Source organism: Nomascus leucogenys, chromosome 18 (genome assembly GCF_006542625.1).
Source record: "Nomascus leucogenys isolate Asia chromosome 18, Asia_NLE_v1, whole genome shotgun sequence".
Classification (NCBI taxonomy): domain Eukaryota; kingdom Metazoa; phylum Chordata; class Mammalia; order Primates; family Hylobatidae; genus Nomascus; species Nomascus leucogenys.
In genome coordinates, this window is record NC_044398.1 from 91,656,630 (window position 1) to 91,682,061 (window position 25,432).

A 25,432-nucleotide genomic window follows, 5' to 3' on the forward strand; every position below is an offset into this window, starting at 1 on the left:
AAGGTCGAGGCTGCAGTGAACTGTGATCGCATCACTACACTGCAGCCTGGCGACAGAGTGAGACCCCTTCTGAAAAAAAAAAAAAAAAAAAATCATCACTGCCTTTAGCTAAGCACCTGGCACGTGGCCTCTGAGACCAATGGTTCACATCCTAGCCCCATTCTTTAGGGCCTGATCCCAAAGGCATACTCGGAAATGAGCCTTTATCCCTCCTTGAAGTTCCGCACTGGGCTCAGATGGCCCTGGCTTGGCCCTGTCCTCCTGACTGGGTTGGAGTCATCTGGTTCCCAACTGTCGTGGGAGAATTCTCCTTAGGTTTGCAGATTCTTGGCAGGTCATCGGGAGTGTCTTTTCATTCATGCTTACCCGAAATGCTTGTCTGAGCACCTGTTGTGTGCTAAGCACTGCCAGGGCTCTGGGGACAGGCCTGTGATCATGGTCAACTCCATTCCTGTCACCCTGAGGCTGACACCCTCCTGGGAGGGGGAAACCACTGATGGGGAACAAACCTAGTCAAAGTGGCTTGAGGCTGTGATCCATGTCAGAAAAGAAATTAAACAACTGCATGACAGCCAGTGACTTAGGGGCGCCAAGAGGGCCTCTCTGAGAAAGTAATGAAGGATAAGACAAGGTCAGCTTTGGGAAGATGCAGGAAAGAGCATTCAGGGAAGAAACAGGAAGTGCAAAGGCCCTGGGGCAGGAACGACCTCTGTGTGTCCCAGGCACCTGGGGGGCTGAGAGGTCTGAGGATTAGATGGATGAATGTGTGCACCTGTGTGGAGCCAGACACTGCAAGAGCGGGTGCCCAGGCCTGCAGGCAGCCAGATGGTGTTGGACAGCATCTAGAAGGCACACGCCTTTGCTAAGGAGCATTGAAGCAGAGGGAAGTGTGGACTGTGGATTTGAGGGTAGGTCTTTGGCTGAGGTTTGGGGGTCCAAGAGGGGATCAGGAAAGGTTAACACCATGGCCCTGTGCAGAGCAGAGGGCAGTTTCTGCCATCACCCATCTTTATTAGGAAGCAATCACAGGACAGAATGCATGAGAGAGATTAAGATTTATTGTTTTGACAAGGTGATGCATGACATGGTACAAAAGGACACGGTTAAAATGAGTCCCCCCTCTCCAGAGGCTGACTCCATTCCTGGCTTCCAGTATACTCTTCTAGACAAATTCTGTGTACTTACAGATACATAGGCAACTGTGTCTGTTTGGGTGGTCTGATTGTTTTGTTGTGTTTTGTTTTTTTGAGACAGAGTCTCACTCTTGTCGCCCAGGCCGGAGTGCAGTGGAGCGATCTCAGCTCACTGCAACCTCAGCCTCCCAGGTTCAAGCAATTCTCCTGCCTCAGCCTCCCATGTAGCTGGGATTACAGGCGCCTGCCACCCTGCCCAGCTAATTTTTGGTATTTTTAACAGAGACAGGTTTCACCATGCTGGCCAGGCTGGTCTGAACTCCTGACCTTGGGTGATCCACCCACCTTGGCCTCCCAAAGTGCTGGGATTACAGGCATGAGCCTCTGTGCCAGGTACAGAGTGGTCTATTTTTATTTTTGCACCATACATTGTTCTGCATCTTGCCTTGGTCACTCAATGGCTTGGAGATCTTTACAAGGCAGGGTGTGTCCTGCTGACTTGTTTCTGTTAAAGGATACTCAGTGTTGGCCAGGTGTGGTGGCTCACGCCTGCAATCCCAGCACTTTGGGAGGCCGAGGTGGGTGGATCACAAGGTCAGGAGATTGAGACCATTCTGGCTAACATGGTGAAACCCCGTCTCTACTAAAAATACAAAAAAATTAGCCGGGTGTGGTGGCGGGTGCCTGTAGTCCCAGCTAGTCGGGAAGCTGAGGCAGGAGAAAGGCGTGAACCTGGGAGGCGGAGCTTGCAGATCATGCCACTGCACTCCAGCCTGGGCACAGAGCGAGACTCCATCTAAAAAAAAAAAAAAAAAAAAGATACTCAGTGTTCCCTGGTGTGAGTGGGCCACAGTTTATTTGCCCAGCCCCCGCTGGTGGGTACATAGGTGCTTCCCATCTTAGGCTGTTTGCAATGACGCTGCCATGATTTCCCTCGTAGACACCCCTCTTACCTGTTGCCTGAAACGTGCTGAAGGAAGCACTGGCGGGGGTGGGGGCAACTCCCAGAGGGCTTTCTAGCTCACTCTGGCCTTTCCCCATATGGTCATCCCATCCACCTCTTCCCATCTCAGATCCAGATGATGGAGACGATGAAGACATGACCCCAAGCAGCCTGGTGTATGAGTGGGAGGAGACACCATCCCAGGCCATGGTGGCCACCGCGGCCACATTAGTAAGGAGGCTGTGCCTGGCTCAGACCACTAGCTTGGAGGTGAGTGGCTTCTCCAGCCCCAGGCCAGAGTCTTTCTTGGCCCTGAGTCCCTGGGACACCTTCCTCTTCCTGCCCATATCCTGGCCCATCCTCTCAGATATTGAATATCAGAGCTGTCATGTATGGTTGGGTAGGTTGTGCACTGCACCACTGTGCCTGGTTGCAGAAGAAAGGAAATCTAGATGGTGTATGCCAAGGCAGTGCCCCAGTTCAGGTTGGATGTGGGCACAGGGGAAGCCTTTTCTCCTCCATCTGTCTAGGAGCACACAACTGTCCTGTTGACTCACAGTCTAAACTCCCAGGCCTAGCCACATCTGAGCCTCAGCATTGAGGACTTCCCACAACAAAGTTAGAAACACATGGCCGAGGCCTCCTCCGAAACTCCTGGCTGTTTCAAGTCAAGAGGTGAATGTGACTTTGAGACTTATGGCCAGTTCCTTCCTTGGTTATCATCATGAATCTGAGGTCCTGAGGCTGTGCTGTGATGATGAGAGTCTCCTCACCACCACTCTTGTTCTGAGAGAGGGCCCTGAACCCACATGTAAGATGGAAAGCACGAGAGAGATGGTTTAGCATGGTACAGTCCCTGGGGGAGGAAAGTGATGTGTCATTGGATTGAAGACTCGTCCAGATAATCTAGAATGATCATATCTCAAGATCCTTAATTTAATTACATCTGCAAAGATCCTTTTTCCAAATAAGGGAAATTTACAAGTTCTAGGGCTTAGGACATGGACATATCTTTTTGGGGGCCTCCATTCAATGTTCTACGATTTTTTTTTTTAGACAGGGTCTCATTCTGTTGCCCAAGCTGGAATATAGTGGTGAAATCATGGCTTGCTGCAGCCTTGACCTCCCCGGGTCAAGTGATCTTCCCACCTCAGCCTCCAGAGTACCTAGGACTGCAGGTGCATGCCACCACACCTGGCTAATTCTTGTGTTTTTTGTAGAGACAGGGTTTCGCCATGTTGCCCAGGCTGGTGTTGAACTTCTGGACACAAACAATCCTCCCACCTCAGCTTGCCACGGTGTTGGGATTACAGGCGTGAGCCACTGCGTGCTGCCAAGGCTTTACAGTTTAACTGAGCACTTAGTGTATGCTCAGACAATAAGCTCCAGGGCCTGACTTGCGCTACCTAATTTAATCATCTCTGAAATTCATATCATTGTGCCCATTTTACAGATGAGGAAACTGAAGCTTGAAGAGTTTACGAAATGTGCTTAAAGACACACTGCTAGTAAGTGATAGAGCTGGGCTGTTAACCCAGCCAGCCTGGCCCAAAGCAGGGTAACTTCCTTTTCAATGCTGCAAGTAATTTTCAGTGCTGTAAGTAATTTTCAGTGCTGTAAGTTTCTCACCCTGGTTGCTGTGGACACTGAGGGCTGGGTCATCCTTTGTGTAGTGTGTGGGGGAGGCTGTCATGTGCATTGTGGGATGTTTAGCAGCATCTCTGGCCTCTCCTCACTAGATACCACTATCATCCCCACCTGCAGTCCATGGCAACCAGATGGCCCTGGGGAGCACAGTTGTCACCAGTAGGGGACCGCTGTGCTGTGGTCTGTGCTCTAACCATTGCACTGCCGAACCTCATGGCTTGATGGGAAGACAGGACTGCATTCTTTATCCGGCCCCAACAGCACCCTGACCACCTCACTGGACATTTCCCCTGGCAGGGGTGGCTCAGGGCAAGGGCTGTGGGCCTGGATCTCTACTTTTGGATGCTGGTGGTGCTAGCCCCAGAGGGCACTGCGCGGCTGACTTTTACTTACAGCATTGAAAAGGAAGTTACTGCCACTGCGGAGGTCCCCTGGGCTGAGGGGTGAAATGCTGAGGACCCTGTTGCTAGAAATGGCTTTGCAGGGACACATCGGTGGACACCAAGCAGCTCCTGGGCCCCCGGGAGGGCTGAGGGCCTGCCTGGGTTGCCAGGGGGATAGACCTCTCGAGCTTTGGCTTGAAATGCCTCTGCCCCTCCCCATTGATGGTGGGCAGGAAGCAAGATTTGCTTTTCAGTCTGGAAATAAAACCAGGACTCAGCGCTCAAAAGAAAGCAAACCCCCGAGTCGGGCCCTCCATAGAGAGGCCCCAGAGTTTCGATGTGGGGGGGGGCAGAGGGTGGGATGGCCAAGGGCATCCCTAAGGAACAAAGGAGGAGGAAGCAAGGGTGCATTGGGGATGGGAGGGGACAGAGGGGGGCCAGCGGGGCCAACTTCTCCAGGCTGCCAGGAAGGATGCCTGGGAGAGGGCATGGCTTATCACCAATCTTGGGTGTTCCGAGAACAAGGAGTTTGAGTTACAGATGTTTATTAAGGGCTGACTGTGTACAGTCACGAAATGGCATAGACAGTGGCAGAATAGGACTGGCTCACAAGAGCGGGTGAGTAGATTTCCAGGTGTCCTGCGGGCTGGTTGTTAAACACTGCTGTTTTAAACATTAAGTTGTGGCCAGGCACAGTGGCTCATGCCTGTAATCCCAGCACTTTGGGAGGCTGAGGTGGGTGGACCACTTAAACCCAGGGGTTCGAGACCAGCCTGGGCAACACAGGGAGAGAGCCCATCTCTACAAAAAGTAAGCCAAGCATGGTGGTACATCCCTGTGGTCCTGGCAACTTGGGAAGCTGAGGCAGGAGGTTGGCTTGAGCCTGGCAGGTTAACGCTACGGTGAGCTGTGATCAAACCACTGCACTCCAGCCTGGGTGACAGAGTGAGACTCTTCTCCAAAAAAAAAAGAAAAATTAAAAAATCAAATAAAATGAATTATATTAGAAACAAAGGTATTACGTACTCCCAACCACGACTACGTGGTTATTTTACTACATTTTACTATTGTCTTTCCATTAGAGGTTAGTCATGTTTATTGTAACCGTATGGTGGAAATATGATATGATGTGCTAAGGTGCGTTTCTTCCTAGGTCTGTCCTTAGCAATTGCATGTTGGTAGCTTGAAATCGACCATGGTGGATGTATTTACATCATGGGAGTCAGCAAACGCTACAAATCAGGACTTTTTTTTTTTTTTTTAAGCCATTGCGTATAGGATGCTCGTTAAGATTGTGGGTTTAGGAGCTGGTGCCCTGGGTTCAAGTCTCTCCTCTGCTACTGAGCAGCATGCGGCCACCTGCCCCTGACTCAAACACTTTGAGTGTCACTTTCCTTCTCTGTCAGCTTTGATCAGTGCCTGGAACGTAGTAAAGGCTCCTTACTAAGTAACTAGTGGCGTAGTTGTTCTTACAATTTTTTTTTTTTTTTTTTTGAGACAGGGTCTTGCTCTGTTGCCCATGCTGGAGTGCAGTGGTGTGATCTTGGCTCACTGTAACTTCTGCCTCCCGAGTTCAAGTGATTCTCCTGTCTCAGCCTCTTGAATAGCTGGAATTACAGGCTCACGCCACCATGCCCAGCTAAGTTTTATATTTTTGGTAGAGATGAGGTTTCACCACGTTGGCCAGGCTGGTCTCGAACTCCTGACCGCAAGTGATCCGCCTGCCTCAACCTCCCACAGTGCTGGGATTACAGGCATGAGCCACTGCACCCAGCCTTATTACTATTTTCGTGTGTTATTGGTGGTGATGGGGGTAGCAGTTTCCTTATCGACCTACATGTCTGTCTGTTTTTTTTTTTTTGGACGGAATCTCACTCTGTTGCTCAGGCTGGAGAGTGCAGAGTGCAGTGGCGTGATCTCGGCTCTCTGCAAACTCCACCTCCCGGTTCTAGTGATTCTCTTGGCTCAGCCTCCTGAATAGCTGGGATTACAAGCGTGCAACACCATGCCTGGCTAATTTTTATATTTTTAGTAGAGACAAAGTTTCACCGTGTTGGCCATCCTGGTCTCAAACTCCTGACTTCCGGTGATCCTCCCGGCTTGGCCTCCTGAAGTGCTGGGATTATAGGCGTGAACTACCACGCCAGGCCCCGGACTTGATTTCTAGGCAAGAACCTTGGACCCTTTGCCTCCATCCATAGCCTGCCTAGATCTGCCCTCTTTTCTACTTTTGAATTTCTTCTTCCTCCAGTGGAGGGAAACCAGGATGAGCCACTAATGATCCCTGCTGTCATGCCTGGATCTGAAAGGCCCATTGTCAGGGTAACACTTGTGGCCAGAGGCTTGCCCAGAGCAGGAGGAATGGTCCCGGGCAGGCACTATCCCCAGGTGCCTGTCTGCACACGTGTTCCGAACCCAGGGTGCTGAGGGCAGTCGGGGAAAGGCAGCCACCAGCCAGAGGGAAAGGCGGCTGAGCCCATTAGGAAGGAAGGAAGCAAGGCCTGGACCTGAAATTTTTTGGATAGCCGCCCGAAACTGGGCAATAGAGTCTTTTAGGCTACCACTGGTCAGGGCCAGCTGCAATGGTGGCAGTTAGCCTGCAGCAGGGGCTGGCTTGTGGGTCCTGCCGGAGGAAGGAAAGACAGAGCTGAGGGTTGCCACTGGCTCTGCCCACAGAAGGTACATTCAGGGAAGGCTGCCGGGACTGTGGTGGGCAGACACGTTGGCAGGTGGGCAGAGTGACCAGTGAGGGCCTGTTTTGCAGGCTGCGTCTTGCTGAGATCGAGCTGCGTGTGCAGGGATTCCATCGCAGCCACACACGGCAGGGAGGCCCAGGGTCAGGGAAGCAGGTCCCAGCCTCGGAGGACCCCTGGGTGGGTGGGGGATTCAGGCCTGGCCCTGGCCAAGCCTGGGGGAAGTATGGGGGCTTCCCTGCTCCCTGCTCCAGCTGGGACCTGGCTTGACTTGGCTCCTACCTTGTTGCTGTTTCTGTGGCTTTGGGTTCAGGCCAATGAAGTGAGCCTGAGACTACAGGGGTGCCAGGAGGGAAGGTTTTCCAAACTAAACATCCCCTAAACCCAGGGGCTGTTCTCTGAGTAGAGTCCTTTATTTCTGGTGAGTTTTGGGCTCTCTGCACCCCCATAATGTCCTTTATTAGCCATCACTGTTAATAATTGTATAAAACAATTCTTTGTATTAGAAATATTGGAAAAGGGTGGGCGTGATGGCTCGTACCTGTTAATCCCAGCACTTGGGGAGGCCAAGGTGGGAGGATCACTTGAGCCCAGAAGTTTGAGACCAGCCTGGGCAACCTGGTGAAACCTCATCTGTATGAAAAATACAAAAAAATTAGCTGAGCGTGGTGATGCGCACCAGTATTCCCAGCTACATGGGAGGCTGAGGTGGGAGGATTGCTTGAGCCCAGGAGGTTGAGGCTGCAGTGAGAAGTGACTGTGCTGCTGCACTCCATCCTGGCGGACAGAGGGAGACCCTGTCTCTAAAAAAAAAAAAGAAAAAAAAAAAAGTGCTGCAGGCGCGGTGGCTTATGCCTGTAATCCCGGCATTTTGGGAGGCCGAGGGGGGCAGATCACAAGGTCAGGAGATCGAGACCATCTTGGCTAAAACGGTGAAACCTCATTGCTACTAAAAATACAAAAAATTAGCCATACGTGGTCACAGGTTCCTGTAAATCCCAGCTACTCAGGAGGCTGAGGCAGGAGAATCGCTTGAACGCAGGAGGTGGAGGTTGCAGTGAGCCGAGATTGCGCCACTGCCCTCTAGCCTGGGCAACAGGGTGAGATTCCATCTCAAAAAAAAAAACAAAAAAAAAACCAAAAGAGTATATCTGTTATATAGGAAAAGATTGCCACCTCACTAAATATTTGAAATATGCTAAGACTAATTAGAATAATTATATTACAATCATAGTGAACATTTATTGGGCTTTTATTAGATGCCACAGATTCAGACACTATGCCTGTTCTTTCACTGCCGTATCGTGAGTGCACTGCAAGGCACATAGTAGGTGCTCAATAAATACCTGCTAAATTAAAGAAAAATGAGCCAGCCTGTGTGCTTGTAGGGGCTGGGGGTACAATGAGGGAGAAGCCAAACCTGGAGCTTCATCTCACTGGGTCTCAGGACACCTTGGGGGAAGGTAGCAGCTCCTTCCCACTTTCCCCACGGTTGTGCTTGCAGGCAGGGGGCGGGTGAGGTGACCTTTGGGGATCCCCCGCACCACTGGGTGTCTCCTGCTGCCATCTCTGAATCCCAGGCCATGGACTTGTTCCTGACACTCGTGTCCCAGCTCCAGGGCCTTTCTGGGGGTGAGCTGATGGAACTCTGGCGACATTCTTCCTTCAAATGCCGAGACAACGGGTAAGGCCCCTCTCCGGGTGGGGGATGGACCAGGAGCTGGCTGGGGGCATCCCTGGGTTAAGAGAGTCTTCGTGCTGTCCCGCGTTCCCAGTGAGGGATGGACACTGATGCCTCATCCCGTCCCCACGACACTGCCTTGTCCTTCAGTCCGAGAATGTGTGCCAAGAAGGAGATCAAGTGGGGAGCCTGGAGGTTCCCACGGGGACCAAGCTCGATGCTGCCTGAGACCAGAAGCTGAAGGGCCTGGTGAATAAAGACAGCCATTGTTCCCTTCCCCAGACAGGGACCCTCTTGCTGGAATTAGCATTCCAATGCACCTAGGGTACCCTGCTGCCGGGGGCGTGGAGAGTCTGAGCTACGGGGGTGCTGGGCAGGGCTGGCATTCCACCACCCAGACCTTGCTGATCTGGGGCCAGTAAGGTGGGTACAGAGACTCCCAGTCTCAGAGGGGAATCTCTGAGGCACTAACTCAGTCAGCTCAGGGCTATGTTCAGGAGTTTGAGACCAGCCTGGGCAACATAGCAATGCCCCCGTCTCTACAAGAAATTTAAAAGTTAGCTCAACGTGGTAGCGAACACCTGTGGTCCCAGCTACTTGGGAGGCTGAGTGGGAGGATCACCTGAGCCCAGGAGGTGGAGGCTGCAGTGAGGTGTGATCGCACCACTGCACTGCAGCCTGGGTGCCAGAGTGAGACCCTGTCTCACAAAAAACGAAAAAATAAATGTCCTGATGTTGTGCTGAGTATTCGAGGTTTAAATTAGAGACTGTTTGTTGATTGCTGGTTCCTGTTCCACTAGGGATTTTTACCCCTACTCGGTGACATTTGCTTGGGTGGGTTTCAGCAGCGCACTGGGTGTGGCTTGTGTTTTCCCCAACCAGTGTTTCTTGGGTGGGTAGAGCTGCCAGCATCTGGGCTGGGTGCTGCTGTGCTAAGAGCATAGGCTTCAGCTAGGCTGTGGGGTCCCAGACCCGGGTCAGCCCCTCCCAAGGTGTGAGGGTGGGCATGTCTGCACCGTACCTCTCTGAGCCTCAGTTTACCCCCGGGTGACTTCGGTGAGATGAGGTTTGCAGGCTCTCAGCACATGTGGGTCACCTTGATGATCTCAGGCAGCCACTGTTGGACGCCCTGCCTTCCTGTGGGACAGAGCACTGTGTGGGCCTCATGAAGGAACTCATCACAGCAGCGGAGGTGGAGGCAGATGAGGCGGAGGCGTGGCTCTCATCCCTGGCCTTCCTCCCACAGCCTACAGATGCTATGGTCCACATGCTGCTGGTGAGTCCCTGCACCCCACCCGGGGCCCCGGTGTCCCCCTACGTGGCTTGGCTGCTGGTTAGATGCAGGGGAGGTGATCAGTTCTTTTGTGCCAGCGCCTCGTAGGATCAGCAGAGGGGGCCAGACCGCCCATTCTCCTGGGTTTCTGGGGCAGGTTCAAGGGAACCTTTGGTATCAGAGAATTCCGGGTTCAAGGGTCAGCAGTGTGCTTCCCACCTGTGTGATCCCAGGCAAGTGATTTAACCTTCCTGAGCCTCTTTTCTCATGATGATGATGATGATGATGGTGATGATGATGATGATGATTATTATTATTATTATTTGAGATGGAGTCTTGCTCTGTCACCCAAGCTGGAGTGCAGTGGTGCGATCTCAGCTCACTGCAACCTCCACCTCCCGGGTTCAAGCAATTCTTCTGCCTCAGCCTCCCAAGTAGCTGGGACTACAGGAATGCACCACCACACCCGGCTAAGTTTTGTGTCTTTTTTTAGTAGAGACGGGGTTTCGCCATGTTGGCCAGGCTGGTCTCGAACTCCCAACCTCAAGTGATCCACCCGCCTCAGCCTCTCACAGGGCTGGGATTACAGGTGTGAGCCACCATGCCTGACTGTTTTCTGATCTCTAAAAGGAGGATGGAAGTGGTACCTCTATCCTGGGCTTATAGTGAGGAATGAAATGCTGTGTGTGAAGTGGTTCTCCTGGTGTTTGGCACGAAATCTGAGCACTTGAAATCAGAGCTATTTTTATAAACACACATATTTAATGAGTCTGGAGATTAGGAAATCTGTGTAAGATGATGTCAGTAATTTCTTCTGATACGTGAAGGTCTCATTTAACTCTTGAGGTGTCTCTATGAAGTAGGTGCTCTTATCAACCCCATTTTGCAGGTGAGAAAACGGAGGCCCAAAGAGGTAGGGTAGCTTTCCCAAAGGATTGCAGCTGCTCTGCCCTTCACCTCGATTCTGACCTGAGACCTTGGGGCGTGTCCTCACTTGGCTGGGCGGGGGGTGTCACCTGTCACTCCCCATCTTGTCCCGGCTAATAGTGAGTGCCAAGTCAGATGGCATCGGTGGGGAAGCGGGAGTGAAGACACAGCTGGTGCTGGGCAGCTGGGGTCCCTGGGGACATCAGAGACACACACACACACACACACACACACACACACACACACACCCCACCCCCCCCCCCCCACCCCCCGTCCTGCATTGGTTGAATGGACCCTAGCAGGATCTGAGAGCCCCTGGAGCTGGTCCAGCCCTGGCTGTCCCTCCAGGTGGAATATAGGGAGCCCTTGTCTTCTGGCCCCTGACCCCAGGGTTTGAGGTGGGGCTGTTCCAGGCAGACTGTGTGGTTGGCTGTGCTCAGCAGACAAGAATCAGGTACTGACTCAGAGCCAGGGCCAGACTGGGTCCAGAGGCATCACCCACAGTTCACAGCCTAGCAGGTGACACGCTGGCCACCAGGGATGCCAGAACCACCCAAGACCTGCCCTGGGCTTAGGCCATCTCCCTGGGAATGTCTGTCTCCTTCCCCTTCCCCCATTCCCCTCTTCCTCCCTTCCCCTCTCCCCTCTTCCTCCCTTCCCCTCTCCCCTCTTCCTCCCTTCGTTCCTCCCCTCTTCCTCCCTTCCCCCCCTTCCGTCTTCCTCCCTTCCCCCCTCCCGTCTTCCTCCCTTCCCCCCTCCCGTCTTCCTCCCTTCCCCCTCCCGTCTTCCTCCCTTCCCCCCTTCCGTCTTCCTCCCTTCCCCCCTCCCGTCTTCCTCCCTTCCCCCCTTCCGTCTTCCTCCCTTCCCCCCTCCCGTCTTCCTCCCTTCCACCCCTCCCGTCTTCCTCCCTTCCCCCCCTCCCGTCTTCTTCCTCCCTTCCCCCACTCCCGTCTTCCTCCCTTCCCCCCTCCCATCTTCCTCCCTTCCCCCCCTCCCATCTTCCTCCCTTCCCCCCTTCCTCCCTTCCCCCCTTCCTCCCCCCCCTTCCTCCCTACCCCCCTTCCTCCCTTCCCCCCTTCCTCCCTTCCCCCCTCCTCCCTACCCCCCTTCCTCCCTTCCCCCCCTTCCTCCCTTCCCCCCTCCCGTCTTCCTCCCTTCCCCCCTCCCATCTTCTTCCTCCCTTCCCCCCTCCCGTCTTCCTCCCTTCCCTCCCTCCCATCTTCCTCCCTTACCCCCTCCCCGCTTCCTCCCTTACCCCCTCCCCGCTTCCTCCCTTACCCCCTCCCCGCTTCCTCCCTTCACTCATTTATTTGTACATATGTTCGATTCATGTGCAGTAACTAAGAGCACAAACCCATCTGGACTTCCTTATTTCAGATCCCAGCCCCACTCCTCACCAGCAGGACCTTGGGCAAGGCACTTTACTTTCCCAGGCCTCAATTTTCCCTGTCTGGACAATGGGACTATTTTGTAGAGTGACCTTGCAGACCACGTGAATCGTATGGTGTGTGCGGAGGGAAGTGGCTGTTGCCATCAGTCTGAGACACAGCACTGAGCCAAGCAGGTGGCATCCATCGGCTCCTGGAGCCCAGAAGCTTCCTCTCCCTGCCTCAGATGCGATGTTCCAGCTGCAGGCCAGAGCTCATGCCTCTCTGGGCCGTATTTTCTTGTTCTGTCATTGAGTCAGCAAGGCCCTGCATGAGCCCTGGCAGGTTCTGGGAATGCACTGGCTTGGTGAAGCCTGGGGAGAGGAGGGGGGTGGGGAGTGGGGAGTGAGGGGCAAGCAGGGAGAGAGTATTTTAATGAACTTTTTATTTCGGAATAATTTTATTTATTTATTTATTTAATCATTACTTTTTTTGAGACCGAGTCTCGCTCTGTTGCCCAGGCTGGAGTGCGGTGGCACGATCTCAGCTCACTGCAACCTCCACCTCCCGGGTTAAGTGATTCTTGTGCCTCAGCCTCCCGAGGAGCTGGGATTATGATGCACACCACCAGGCCCGGCTAATTTTTTTGTATTTTTAGTAGAAATGGGGTTTCACCATGTTGGCTAGGCTGATCTCGAACTCCTGAGCTCATGCGATTTGCCTGCCTCGGCCTCCCAAACCTCCCGAAGTGTTGGGATTACAGGCATGAGCCACCGCATCCGGCCTTCTTAATGGTGTCTTTCGATGAACAAAAGTTCTTCATGTTGGCGAAGTGCGGCTTCTTGATGCTTTCTAGCTGGTATTTGATCTCCCCCAGGTCCCAACGCTTCCTGTCTTATCTTCTCCCAGTTCCGTTTTCTTACATTTTCAGGGAGGGTTGGTTTGAGCATGATGACTGAGCTTTAGAATCATGTTGGAAAAGTGAAATCAGCTTAATAAGGGTCACAGGTTTGAAGATAATTTTATTTTTCCATCTTTAAAAATGAAAAAGAGTGAATGTTTTAAACAGACTTTTAGCTGAAGTGTGAGTCAGCCTTCCTTAGAGATTTTTGCATTTAGATTGTTGTTTTTTTCTCCTTCCATTTTTTTTTAAATTTATTTTTCTTTCAAAATTCTTTGTTGTTGTCTTTGCGACGTGGTTTCTGGTTTTTGTGAAAACGGGGAAGGCTGGCCCTTCTGGGCGCATCCCCAGGGCAGCCGCACACAGAACCAACTGGGTCATTACTGTCTGGACCGCTCAGCACCCAGGCCTCATGCTGGCCCCAGTTGTCCTGGTGGGGCCACCAGAAATGGCTCACAGATCTGGGCTGCCAGCCAAGTGGCACCAGCCTGCCCCACAGCCCTGCAGGGCGTGACCAGGCTTCTGGCTCCAGCTTTGGTCTGGGACAGGCCCGAGCCTGCCCTGTCTGTGCCCCCGCTGCCTTTCTTGGGCACAGCAGTCAGAGGCGGGAACCTCCAGCAGGCGGCCCCTCCCATGTGCTGAGAGCTTCTTAGTCTTTTTATAACCCCTGCCCTCCGAGCCAAGCCCATTTGCCCTGCTGTGTATTAAGAAAACAGACAGCTTTGTTTTCTTTGCCCAAACACAGGGAAACATTGAATGTGCTTTTTCCAGGCTCCACACACCCCTGTCCTTTCACAAAGAAAACATGCAGTGAGATGCACGTGACAAGACCCACACACACGCATCCTGAGCGCACGTGTGCACACATGCGACACAGCCCCCACACACTGAAGCAGGCACCCATTGCACTGGGACATGCATATGCCCACCGGATCATGTGTACATGCACAGACCCACACGTACACTGACACAGGCTCACACCAAGGCACAGGGACACACAAACACACAGGGATATGCACACACATGCTGGATCATGTGTACACACACTGACGCAGGCTCACACTTAGGCAGGCTTTCCCAGGACACCCACATGGGGAAATGCAGGGACACACACCCACACCATAGACCCGTCAAGACACACACACACACACACACACACACACACACACACACATTGAGGCATACACACCAAGACTCACATACCTGGAGATGCAGATATACACCCCAGTGTATGCACATGTGAAGACATGGCAGGAGATGTACATACACACAATAGGACACTCACACAGTGGGACGTGTGGAGACAGCCACCCACACCTGGACACATGCACAGGCACACCAAGATACACTGGGCTGTGTGTGGGCACACAAGGGACACACAGTACACACACATGCACCTGGACACATGGACACATGCATACACCCACCGGGACACACGAGATGCGCACATGGGAACACGTGTCCACAGGCATCCACCAGGAAATACATGCATACTAGGGTACTTGAGTGCGCTGAGACACCTGCACACCCACGTGGGAACGTACACACCCACAAGCACTGGGATTCTACAGCACACACCAATATGCACACACATAGATGCTCATGTTCACACCTTCACACAGTGTGCTCACACCCTAGCATAGTAACACAGACCTGGTGAAGAGTCAAGAATCCAAAGAAAGAACAGAGCTGGGCAGGTCGGGCGTGTGGTGGCTCACGCCTGTAATCCCAGCACTTTGGGAGGCTGAGGCGGGCAGATCACCTGAGGTCAGGAGTTCGAGACCAGCCTGGCCAACATGGTGAAACCCCGTCTCTACTAAAAATACAAAAAATAGCCAGGCGTAGTGGCACACATCTGTAATCCCAGCTACTCAGGAAGCTAAGGCAGGAGAATCACTTGATTCCAGGAGGCAGAGGTTGCAGTGAGCTGAGATTGTGCCACTGGACTCTAGCGTGGGTGACAATAGTGAGACTCCATCTTGAGAAAGAAAAAAAAAAAAAGGGACAGAGCTAGGCAGAGATTTTATTTCCCACAGCTGCCAAGCAGTCCCTGTTCTAGAGTGGCGTGGGTCTAGCACAGAGGCCCCTGTTCACACCCAGTGCCCCAGGGCCAGATTTTAGAGTGAGCCCAGAATTTGCATTTTGAGAAGCAGTGAGTGTAGGGATCATGCCTGGCCTGGGAGCCAGACCCTGCTGGGTTAAATCTCAGTTCTGTTTACAGTTGGGCTACCTGACGCAAGTTCCTTACCCTTTCTGTGTCTCAGCTTCCTCGTCTGCAAAATGGGAATGATAAGAAAGGCCACGTGTGTGACACGTTATCAGCAGTCTGGCTTGTAGTGAACACAGTTTGTTTATTAAGATTTGTTGGTGTAGACCGGGTGCGGTGGCTCATGCCTGTAATCCCAGCACTTTGGGAGACCGAGGCGGACAGATCACTTGAGGTCAAGAGTTCACCACCAGCGTGGCCAACATGGTGAAACCCGGCTTTACTAAAAATACAAAAATGAGCCAAGCGTGGTGGCACGTGTCTGTAATCTCAGCTATGTGGGAGGCTGAGGCAGGAGAATCACATGAACCCGGGAGGCAGAGGTTGCAGTGAGCCTAGATGGGACCACTGCACACCAGGCTGGATGAGAGAGCAAGACTCCATCTTAAAAAAAAAAAAAAAAACAGATTTGTTGGTCTGATTTCTCCCAGGTGCCTGGGGTGGGGAGCAGCTCTGTCCTGAACCCCCGCCTGTTTGCCTTTCTTTCGTTGAAGTCTTCAGTGCCCTGGAGTGAGGGTAGCTGGGCGTCTGAGTGGTGGGCACATGGAGTGCCTTTTTTCTTTTCTTTTTTCTTTTTTTGAGACAGAGTCTTGCTCTGCCACCCAGGCTGGAGTGCAGTGGTGCGATCTCAGGTCACTGCAGCCTCTGCTTCCCAGGTTCAAGGGATTCTTGTGCCTTAGCCTTCCGAGTAGCTGGGATTACAGGAGTGCACCACCATGCTCAGCTAACTTTCGTATTTTTAGTAGAGACGGGGTTTTGCCATGTTGGCTAGGCTGTTCTGGAACTCCTGACCTCAGGTGATCCACCTGCCTTGGCTTCCCAAAGTGCTGGGATTATAGGCATGAGCCACCGTGTCCAGCCTCTGGGGTGCTTTTAAAATGTTCCCTGAACAGAGCAATTTGTTCAGACTCTGGGGGACTTGGCTCTGTATTATGAAGTGCCCCAGGTGAGTCGGTGTGTGGCCAGGGTGAGGCCTGTGAAGGGCATTTGCTCACCTTCTCGGTGTGGGGGCCAATTTCTGTCCCCAGTCACTGTTCCAGACCCCGCGGGCCAGCCCTGGTGCCTTCCTGGGCATCTCAGCCCTGGTGCACAACCTCTGTGCTTCTCTGGATGGGCCCTGCGGGCAGCTGCCTGGAGTTGGCTCCCTAGTGAGGATCCTGGGAGACGCCTTGGGTGAGAACTGTACCATCCAGGAGCCCTCGGATGATGACAAGGTGAGGACATCCAGTGTCCTGAGTACCAGCTTCAGTGCCCCCAGTGGGGCCCAAGCCAAGCAGGCAAGCTCCAGGTGGAGAGGGTGGGGGTGGGTTCCCCCCTTTCCCCCTTTCCCCCTTTCCCCCTTCCTCCTAACCCTCATTCCGCCTTCCCCCCTTCAGTCCATCCCCCCTCACCCCATCCCCCCACCCTCCTGCCTGCCCCCCGCCAGGCCCTTGCCCCTGCTATACCACTGCCCCTCACGCCCCTGCCCCCAGCCAATGCCACTCTGTGGTGATGGGGTGAAGGGGGGAAGGGGAAATGGGCTGAGATGCCCAGGAAGGCACCGGGGCTGGCCCATGGGGTCTGGAGCAGTGGTTGGGGACAGAAATTTGCCCCCACCCCAAGAAGGTGGGTAAATGCCCTTCACAGGCCTTACCCTGGCCACTGCCCCCGCAACGCCACTGACCCCCCACGCCACTGACCCCCCACGCCACTGCCCCCCACGCCACTGCCCCCCCACGCCACTGCCCCCCACGCCACTGCCCCCCACGCCACTGCCCCCCCACGCCACTGCCCCCCCACGCCACTGCCCCCCACGCCACTGCCCCCCCACGCCACTGCCCCCCCACGCCACTGCCCCCCCACGCCACTGCCTCCCCCAGCCACTGCCTCCCCAGCCACTACCCCCCCCCCCCCCCCACGCCACTCCCCCCCCCACGCCACTGCCCCCCCACCCCACGCCACTGCCCCCCCCCCCACGCCACTGCCCCTTCCACCCCACGTTTCTGCCCCTCATGGTCCTGCCTCCATCTCGATTTAGCTCCAGCTTGTGCTGAAGGCGATTGGCAACGCGGGCTTGGCAGCCATGGCTCTCACCCCCACACTGAGTGCCTGTGCATCTCTGAGAAGTGGCGCCCCCGAGATCCGGCTGGGGGCTATCCAGGCCTTCCGGAGGGTCCCCTGCTCTGCAGACGTGAGCCCTTGTGTGCTGTTTCACTGGGTTGGGGTTGGGTGGTGGTGGGTGTGGAACCACAATTTGCTAATTCACTGCTTCAATTGTCCATTCATCATGTATTTAATGAGCACCTACTGTGGGCTGGGTACTAGTGTGAACAGGTAGCCAGGTCTAAGCCTGTGTGTAGTGTGGGAAGCAGATTATTTATCAAAAACACAACCATATGATTACCAGTGCCATCTATGCCCCCCTAGTGCAGGGTTTGGCAGACTATGTGCCATGGGCCACTTCCTGGCCCTTTGTCTGTTTTTGTCAGTAAAGTTTTATTGGAACACAGCCATGCCCACTCACTTATGTGCTGTCTATGGCAGCTTTCCTGCTCCACCTGCAGAGTCAAGTCATTGCAAGAGACCGCATGACCTGCAGAGTCTAAAAGAGTTGTCTGTCCCTTTACAGAAAAAATTTTCTAATCCCTGGACCAGTACCTCCCTTCTTACTCAGAGTCAAAGTCACAATCCCTTCATTGACCTCCCAAGCCCTGAGGGATCTGACCTCTGGGCCTCACTTGCTCCTGTCACCTCCCATCCCTCTTCCACAGCACATTGCCCTTTCTGTTCTTCCTCAAACACTTGTGACCCTCTCTTGCCGCAGGCCCTTTGCACATGCTGTCGCCTTTCCTGGTACGCTTTTCCCCCAGATGTCCCCAGGCCTTTCTTTTTCACGTCCTGTATGCCTTAGCTTAAAAGGCACTGTCACTGTGAGGTCTCCCTTGACAATTTCACCTGAAATTGAACCTCCCAGGTCCCCCTGGCTCTGGTCCTGTTTCCCCATTTCATTTTTCCCTCCATAGGGTTTATTACCACGTAACGTTTTTTTTTTTTTTTTTGAGACGGAGTCTCACTCTGTCACCCAGGCTGGAGTGCAGTGGCGCCATCTCTGCTCACTGCAAGCTCTGCCTCCCGGGTTCACGCCATTCTCCTGCCTCAGCCTCCCGAGTAGCTGGGACTACAGGCACCCGCCACCTGGCCCAGCTAATTTTTTTGTAATTTTAGTAGAGACGGGGCTTCACTGTGTTAGCCAGAATGGTCTCGATCTCCTGACCTTGTGATCTTCCCGGCTCGGCCTCCCAAAAGTGCTGGGATTACAGGCGTCAGCCACCATGCCTGGCCACCACCTAACTTTTTATATATTTCACATGCTAATCTCATTGACTGTCTCCCTGCACTAGGATACCAGCTTCAGGTGGACAGGGACTGGGTTGGTCCTGTTTATGGCTGTCACCTAGCACAGTGCTGGGTGCATAGTTGCTGCTTAGTTAATATTTGTTGCATGGATGGGTGGGTGGGTGGATGGATGATGGGTGGGTGGATGGGTGAATGGATAGATAGATGGACGGGTGGGTGTATGGACGGACGGGTGGATGGATGGGTGGGTGGGTGGATGGGTGAATGGATAGATAGATGGACGGGTGGGTGTATGGACGGACAGGTGGGTGGGGGGGGGGGGGGGGGGGGGGGGGGGGTGGGATAGATGGACGGGTGGGTGTATGGACGGACGGGTGGGTGGATAGATGGACGGGTGGGGGGGGGGGGGGTGGGTGGATGGATGGGTGGGTGGGTGGATGATGGATGGGTGGGTGGGATGGAGGGTGGGTGGGGTGGGATAGATGGACGGGTGGGTGGGGTGGGGGATGGGTGGGTGGGGGGGGGGGGGGGGGGGGGGGGGGGGGGGGGGGGGGGGGGGGGGGGGGTGGATGGGGGGTGGGGTGGGGTGGGTGGAGGGGTGGGTGGGATGGGTGGGTGGGGTGGATGGGGTGAATGGGTGGGGTGGCTGGCTGGCTGTGGAGGAAGCCAATAGGTATTGAGGGAGTCACAATGTGGGGAGGTGGCTTGCTTAGGAAGGGGCCCAGGAAGGCCAAGACATTTAAAGACCTCCTGTGTGGCGAGACACTATGCTGTTTTTGTAGACAGTTTTATTGGAATGTAGCTATGCCCATTTGTTGGGGAATTGATGAGGCTTTATGCTGGGGCTGGTAGACTGGGAATTAGGCACAGTCAGTGAACTCCTGCTACCTCCCACAACTGCGCCACAGGTGAGTGTGTGTCGGGGAAGCCTCCCACAGTGGGGACATCAGGACAGCTGGGGCTAGGCAGCAGGTCCACCTGCTGGAGCCAGGGGCATCATATTCCTGGGTGGAGGTAGGTGGGCCTTGGGTGATGGCCTTCCTTCTGCCCGAGCCAGCGATCTGTGCTCTCCCGCCTGTACCAATCCCCGGAGGAGGATGCTGAGATCCGTATCAATGCCTACTTGGCCCTGATGAGATGCCCCAGTGAGGAGGTGTTTGCCCAGGTGCGGCACACCCAGGCAGGCGAGCTGTCCACCCAGGGTGAGCCATGGGTGTGTTTGTGGGAGGGGTATGGGCAGGGGTGGGGGTGGGAGGGCACCTCCTGAAGAGTGCAGGGGGTTTGAGAGCATCCTCTCCCCTCCACCCCTTTGGTATCCTCCTGTCTTCTTTTTTCCCTGTTTCTCCACTACACCGTCTAGATAAGGGGCTGTGTATTCTTCCCTATACCACATGGCAATTCCAGTCCCCATTCTGTCATTGGATGACTTTGGAGAAGTTGCTTCTCCTCTCTGGTCCTCAGTTTCGTCATCTGTAAAATGGGATGGGAATCAGTGAGGCCTCTTTTAGCTCTGGCCAGATCACGACACAGTATCCTAAAGAGAGACCTAAGATAGAAGAGGGATGGCATCGGTAAATCTCAGATCCCTTCTGGAGTGAGACAATTCCCTTTATATAGGCACCTGAACCCAAAGATGTAAATTCAAAAAAATAAGTTCAACTGATTGTTGAAAAATTTTCCATAATGTACAGTGGGGTGAGAGCCTGGAGCCTGAGAGCCCAGGTTCAAATCCCAGCTTCACGACTTCCTTGCTGTATGCCTTTAGACAAGTAAGTAAACCTTTGTCAGCCTCCATTTCTGTACCTGTAAAATAGGGATGATGCTAGTATCTCCTTCATAGAGTGTTGTGAGCATAAAATGAATTAATACACAAAGACATTTAGAAAGCATAGTAAGTACCATATGTGTGACTGTTGCTTTTTATGTTGTTATCACTACTGCTATTATTATTAATGCAGTGTAGCTATATAGTCAAAATTTTAAAGCATAGGCAAGGGACAAATGTAAAATTAGTCTTCCTTCCTCTTGCCGCCAATATTTTCCTGTGTCCTGAAGATACACGCTGTGAACAGTTGTCCTTTGTATTACATCAGAACTTGTAATACATAGATAAACATACACATGTATCTCTTAACAATAGCATCCCAGGATCATGTTCTACTTGCTGTTGTGCTTGGCTTTTTTGTTTTGTTTTTTGTTTTGTTTTGTTTTTTGAGGCAGAGTCTTTCTCTGTTGCCCAGCCTGGAGTGCAGTGGTGCGATCTTGGCTCACTGCAAGCTCTGCCTCCCGGGGTCATGTCATTCTCCTTCCTCGGCCTCTCAAATAGCTAGGACTACAGGCGCCCACCACCTTGCCTGGCTAATTTTTTGTGTTCTTTTAGTAGAGACTGGGTTTCACCACATTAGCCAGGATGGTCTCAATCTCCTGACCTCATGATCTGCCCACCTCAGCCTCCTAAAGTGCTGGGATTACAGGCATGAGCCACTGCGCCCAGTTTTTTTCTTTTTCTTTTTCTTTTTTTTTTTGTGACAGAGTCTCACTCTGTTGCCCAGGCTAGAGTCCAATGGTACGGTCATGGCTCACTGCAACCTCTGCCTCCTGGGTTCAAGAAATTCCCCTGCCTCAGCCTCTTGAGTATCTGGGATTACAGATGCGCACCACCATGCCTGGCTAATTTTTGTATTCTTTTAGTAGAGATGGTTTTGCCATGTGAGACAGGCTGGTCTCGAACTCCTGACTTCAGGTGATCCGTCCACCTCAGCCTCCCAAAGTGCTTGGGATGACAGGGGTGAGCCACTGGTCCAGCCTGCTCCTTGCTTTTTGTCTTTAGCATGTCTAGGAGCTTGTCGCTCATCTATAGGTCTTATGGACTCTCATCTGTGGCCATGTGGGTGTTCCGCCAGAAGTTTGTACTATAACCCATTTTACCAGTCTCCACTGATAGGCCTTTAGGCTGTTTCTGGTCTTTTGCCATTAGAAGCAACAACCGCAAAGCTACCTGCACAGCTACCTTTGACCCTTGAGTTAATCTCACTTTAGGATAATTTCCCAGAAGATAAGTTGCCATGGTAAAGGGTACGCACATTTGAAAGTCTGATGTGATGTTGCTGAATTACATTCTGAAGAGATGGCACTATTGGAAGATACAGCTGTCTGCACTGGCAGTTTCAGGCATGGGGTGTGATGTGTGCTAAACCCCTCCTCAGGGTGTCAGCTGAGGGGCTCAGCCTCCATAGTGGCCCTGGGGTACCACCTGATGTATTGTCCAGTGGGAATAAGTGGGCACCTTATCCCTAAAAACCCACGTTCTGCTCTATTCTGTGATAGATTGTTCCAGAAGCCCCTGACTGGATCTTCTAAGAGCCTGGGACAATAGGGGGAGGGTTGGGGGCTCCCTGTAGGACTCTAATATTCCCCGTTGGACTCAGTCCCTTGAAGCTTTCATTTGATCTTTATTCCTCCAGGGACACTCATGGGTCACATGTCACCTTTTGTTGATCCTGAAACGTACTTAGTCTTTTCAGGTCCGGGCTCTGCTTTTAACTGATCTTCCCAAAAAGCCCTGCAGGGCACTTTGTTAGTTCCTTTTTCAGATAAGAAAACTAAGGTTCCCAGAGCTGGAGGACCATCTCAGGCCACAACTGGTACATGGTGGAACGAGGATTTGAAATCAGGTCTGACTTCCCATTTTCACTGATGGGGAAACTGAGGCTCAGAGAGGCAGAGGGACCATCCCAAGGTCACACAGCTTTTGAGCTTTGGGACTGGGTTCAGACTCAGGTCTGACTTTCGAGCCCATGACACCTTCCTTTCTCTTCTGGGAAGAGTGTCAGAATTCCATACATGGGCTGGATTTCCAAGTTCTGTTCAGGCCCGACTTGTTGGCTGCTGTTTCTTGAAAGAGGACGTAGGTCTCTGCAGCCCGACTCCTGAGAAGCCCCGTGTGTGGGGATTGCAGGACTGGGATGGGGTCGGGAGGGTCTTTTCTCTGGACAGCACCAGCTGCTGGCCCTTTCCTCACAGCCCCTCCCTGCTGCCCATGACTCTATTCCAGTGGGTTCTTTTGTGTGGAGTCACCTCCTGCAGCTGCTGGAGACGCACGACCCCCTGAAACGGGCCCTGCGGGACACCCTCCCCGAGGACATCCTCAGCCAGGAGTTCCACCCAGAAATGTGGAAACACTCGTCCTATTCTGATGTCACCTTCCAATCAGGTATGGCCATCCTGGGCAGCCGCTGTCCTGCTCTGGGACCGCAAAGGCTGGGGGACCCTGGAGCTCCAGCTCTTGAGAGCATATGGATCAGATGCTGTGTCAAGGGGTCAAATATTTACATGCCAGTCGGGTGTGGTGGCTCAAACTTGTAATCCCAGCACTTTGGGAGGCTGAGGCAGGAGGACTGCTTGAGCCCAGGAGGTCGAGTCTGCAGTGAGGCATGATTGCACCGCTGCACTCCAGCGTGGGTGACAGTGTGAGACTCTGTCTCAAAAAACAAAAAAAAAAACTTACATGCTGCTTGTTCCAAAATATATTTGCAGTATTTCCATAGCACCTGCTGCATTTTTTTTGGAAGACAGAAGTCATATCAGTTATTTTATGGCATTCAACTGAATACTTACATCTTTTCTCTAAATTGGCTCTTTGTACCTTATATTTATGTTAAAAAGGAAATTATCTATCACTGCCATTAATAGAAAATCAACTTAACTCTCTGTATAGAGAAGGTAGTCCTAAAAAGAAGTACTGTACATTCAGAGGTGGGTAATGAAACACTGATTTTTTTTTTTTTTGACACGGACTCTTGCCCTGTTGCCCAGGCTGGAGTACAGTGGCACAATCTCGTCTCACCACAACCTCTGCCTCCAGGGTTCAAGTGATTCTTCTGCCTCAGCCTCCCGAATAGCTGGGACTACAGGCGCACACCACCATGCCCGGGTAATTTTTGTATTTTTAGTAGAGACAGGGTTTCACCATGCTGACCAGGCTGGTCTCGAACCCCTGGCCTCAAGTGATTTGCCTACCTCGGCCTCCCAAAGCTGAGATTACAGGCATGAGCCGCTGTGCCTGGCCGAAACACTGTTTTATTAAATTCTTCTGGATTCTGTGGTTTGCTGAGGGCTGTGAATTATGAGAAATGTTTTTTCCTGTGTTAAGAGATTAGCCCGACACTGAGACTGCCTCTTTGTTGTAATTAAACAGAAAATAAAAAAGGGAATCTCTTTCAACCTAAGGCTCCAAAATGACCTCAGCCATTCTGGGAAGCCTGGGGTTGGGTGCTCTGGGCACCTCCTCTCTGCCTGTCAGCAGAAGTGGGTGTGTGTGACTCTCCGTCCTGGACTCCCTCTGTTCTTGAAAAGGCTTAAGGCTGTTTCCCATCCTGGCCAGGGAGGGGTGGGAAGACGCACCATGTGTCTGGCCCTGTCTCAGGGTATGGCCCTGTGGTAGTAGCCAGACCCCACTCTGTAAGTGTACAGAATGTACACTCACAGTACTGATGTTCTTTTCTTACTCCTAGTGTCTGGCAGCCTGGGAGCCAACCTGGAGAGGACCCTTCTCTTCTCTCCTGCGTCCTTTCTTCCCCGTTCTGCCACAGTCAACCTGACCATCCATACCATGGGCCGTGCCTTCAACCTTCTGGAGGTTAGAGGGGAGCCTTGCTGTAGCCTCTGCAGGGCCTCTCCTAGACTTGGGGCCAAAAAATATCCCAGTCACTGACCTGTCTGTCTGTCCATCGCTTGCCTCCATTGTTCAATCTCTTCCCCTAATATCTAGTCACCCACCCACCCATAGATATGTCCATACATCTATGAATTCACCTACATGCCTCCATCCCTCCGTCCATCTATCCACTTACCTGCTCATCTGTCCATCTGTCCATCCACCCACATCCCTCTCATTCATCTCATCCATACACCCACCCACCCACTCACCCATTATCCATTCATCCACCCACCCATCATCCATTCATCCACCCACCCACCCACCTATTATCCATTCATCCACCCACCCACCCATTGTCCATTCATCCACCCACCCACCCATCATCCATTCATCCACCACCCCCCCCCCCCCCCCCCCCCCCCCCCATTCATCCACCCACCCATCATCCACCCACCCACCCCACCCATTATCCATTCATCCACCACCCACCCACCCACCCATCATCCATTCATCCACCCACCCACCCATCCACCCACCCACCCACCCATCCACCACCCACCCAACCCATCCCATCCACCCACCCACCACATCCACCCACCCACCCACCCACCCACCCATCATCCACCCACCCACCCACCCACCCCCCATCATCCGTTCACCCACCCACCCACCCCCCCACCCCCCCCCCCCCCCCCCCCCCCCCACCCACCCCGCCATCATCCGTTCACCCACCCACCCCACCCCACCCACCCCGCCATCATCCGTTCACCCACCACCCACCCCCCTCACCCACCCCCCCCGCCATCGGTTCACCCACCCCCACCCCCCATCCTTCACCCACCCACCCACCCACCCATCATCGGTTCACCCACCCACCCACCCACCCATCATCGGTTCACCCACCCACCCACCCACCCATCATCGGTTCACCCACCCACCCACCCACCCACCCATCATCGGTTCACCCACCCACCCACCCACCCATCATCGGTTCACCCACCCACCCACCCACCCATCATTGGTTCACCCACCCATCATGTTCACCCACCCACCCATCATCGGTTCACCACCCACCCACCCACCCATCATCCTTCACCCACCCACCCACCCACCCACCCACCCATCATCGTTCACCCACCCACCCACCCATCATCCTTTCACCCACCCACCCGCCCACCCATCATGCATTCACCCACCCATCATCTTCACCCACCCACCATCTA

The 25,432-nt window shown here is 53.3% G+C and overlaps 1 protein-coding gene across 1 annotated transcript in view; it reads left to right on the top strand.

Moving 5' to 3' along the window:
• LOC100607258 overlaps positions 1-25,432 on the top strand; it is a 153,954-nt gene that overhangs the window by 16,245 nt on the left and 112,277 nt on the right. The window contains 8 exon segments of the mRNA XM_030797618.1: positions 2,207-2,346; positions 8,380-8,483; positions 9,591-9,756; positions 16,243-16,428; positions 17,232-17,384; positions 19,608-19,752; positions 22,605-22,763; positions 24,064-24,188. Of these exon segments, the coding sequence (XP_030653478.1) occupies positions 2,207-2,346; positions 8,380-8,483; positions 9,591-9,756; positions 16,243-16,428; positions 17,232-17,384; positions 19,608-19,752; positions 22,605-22,763; positions 24,064-24,188 (1,178 nt within the window).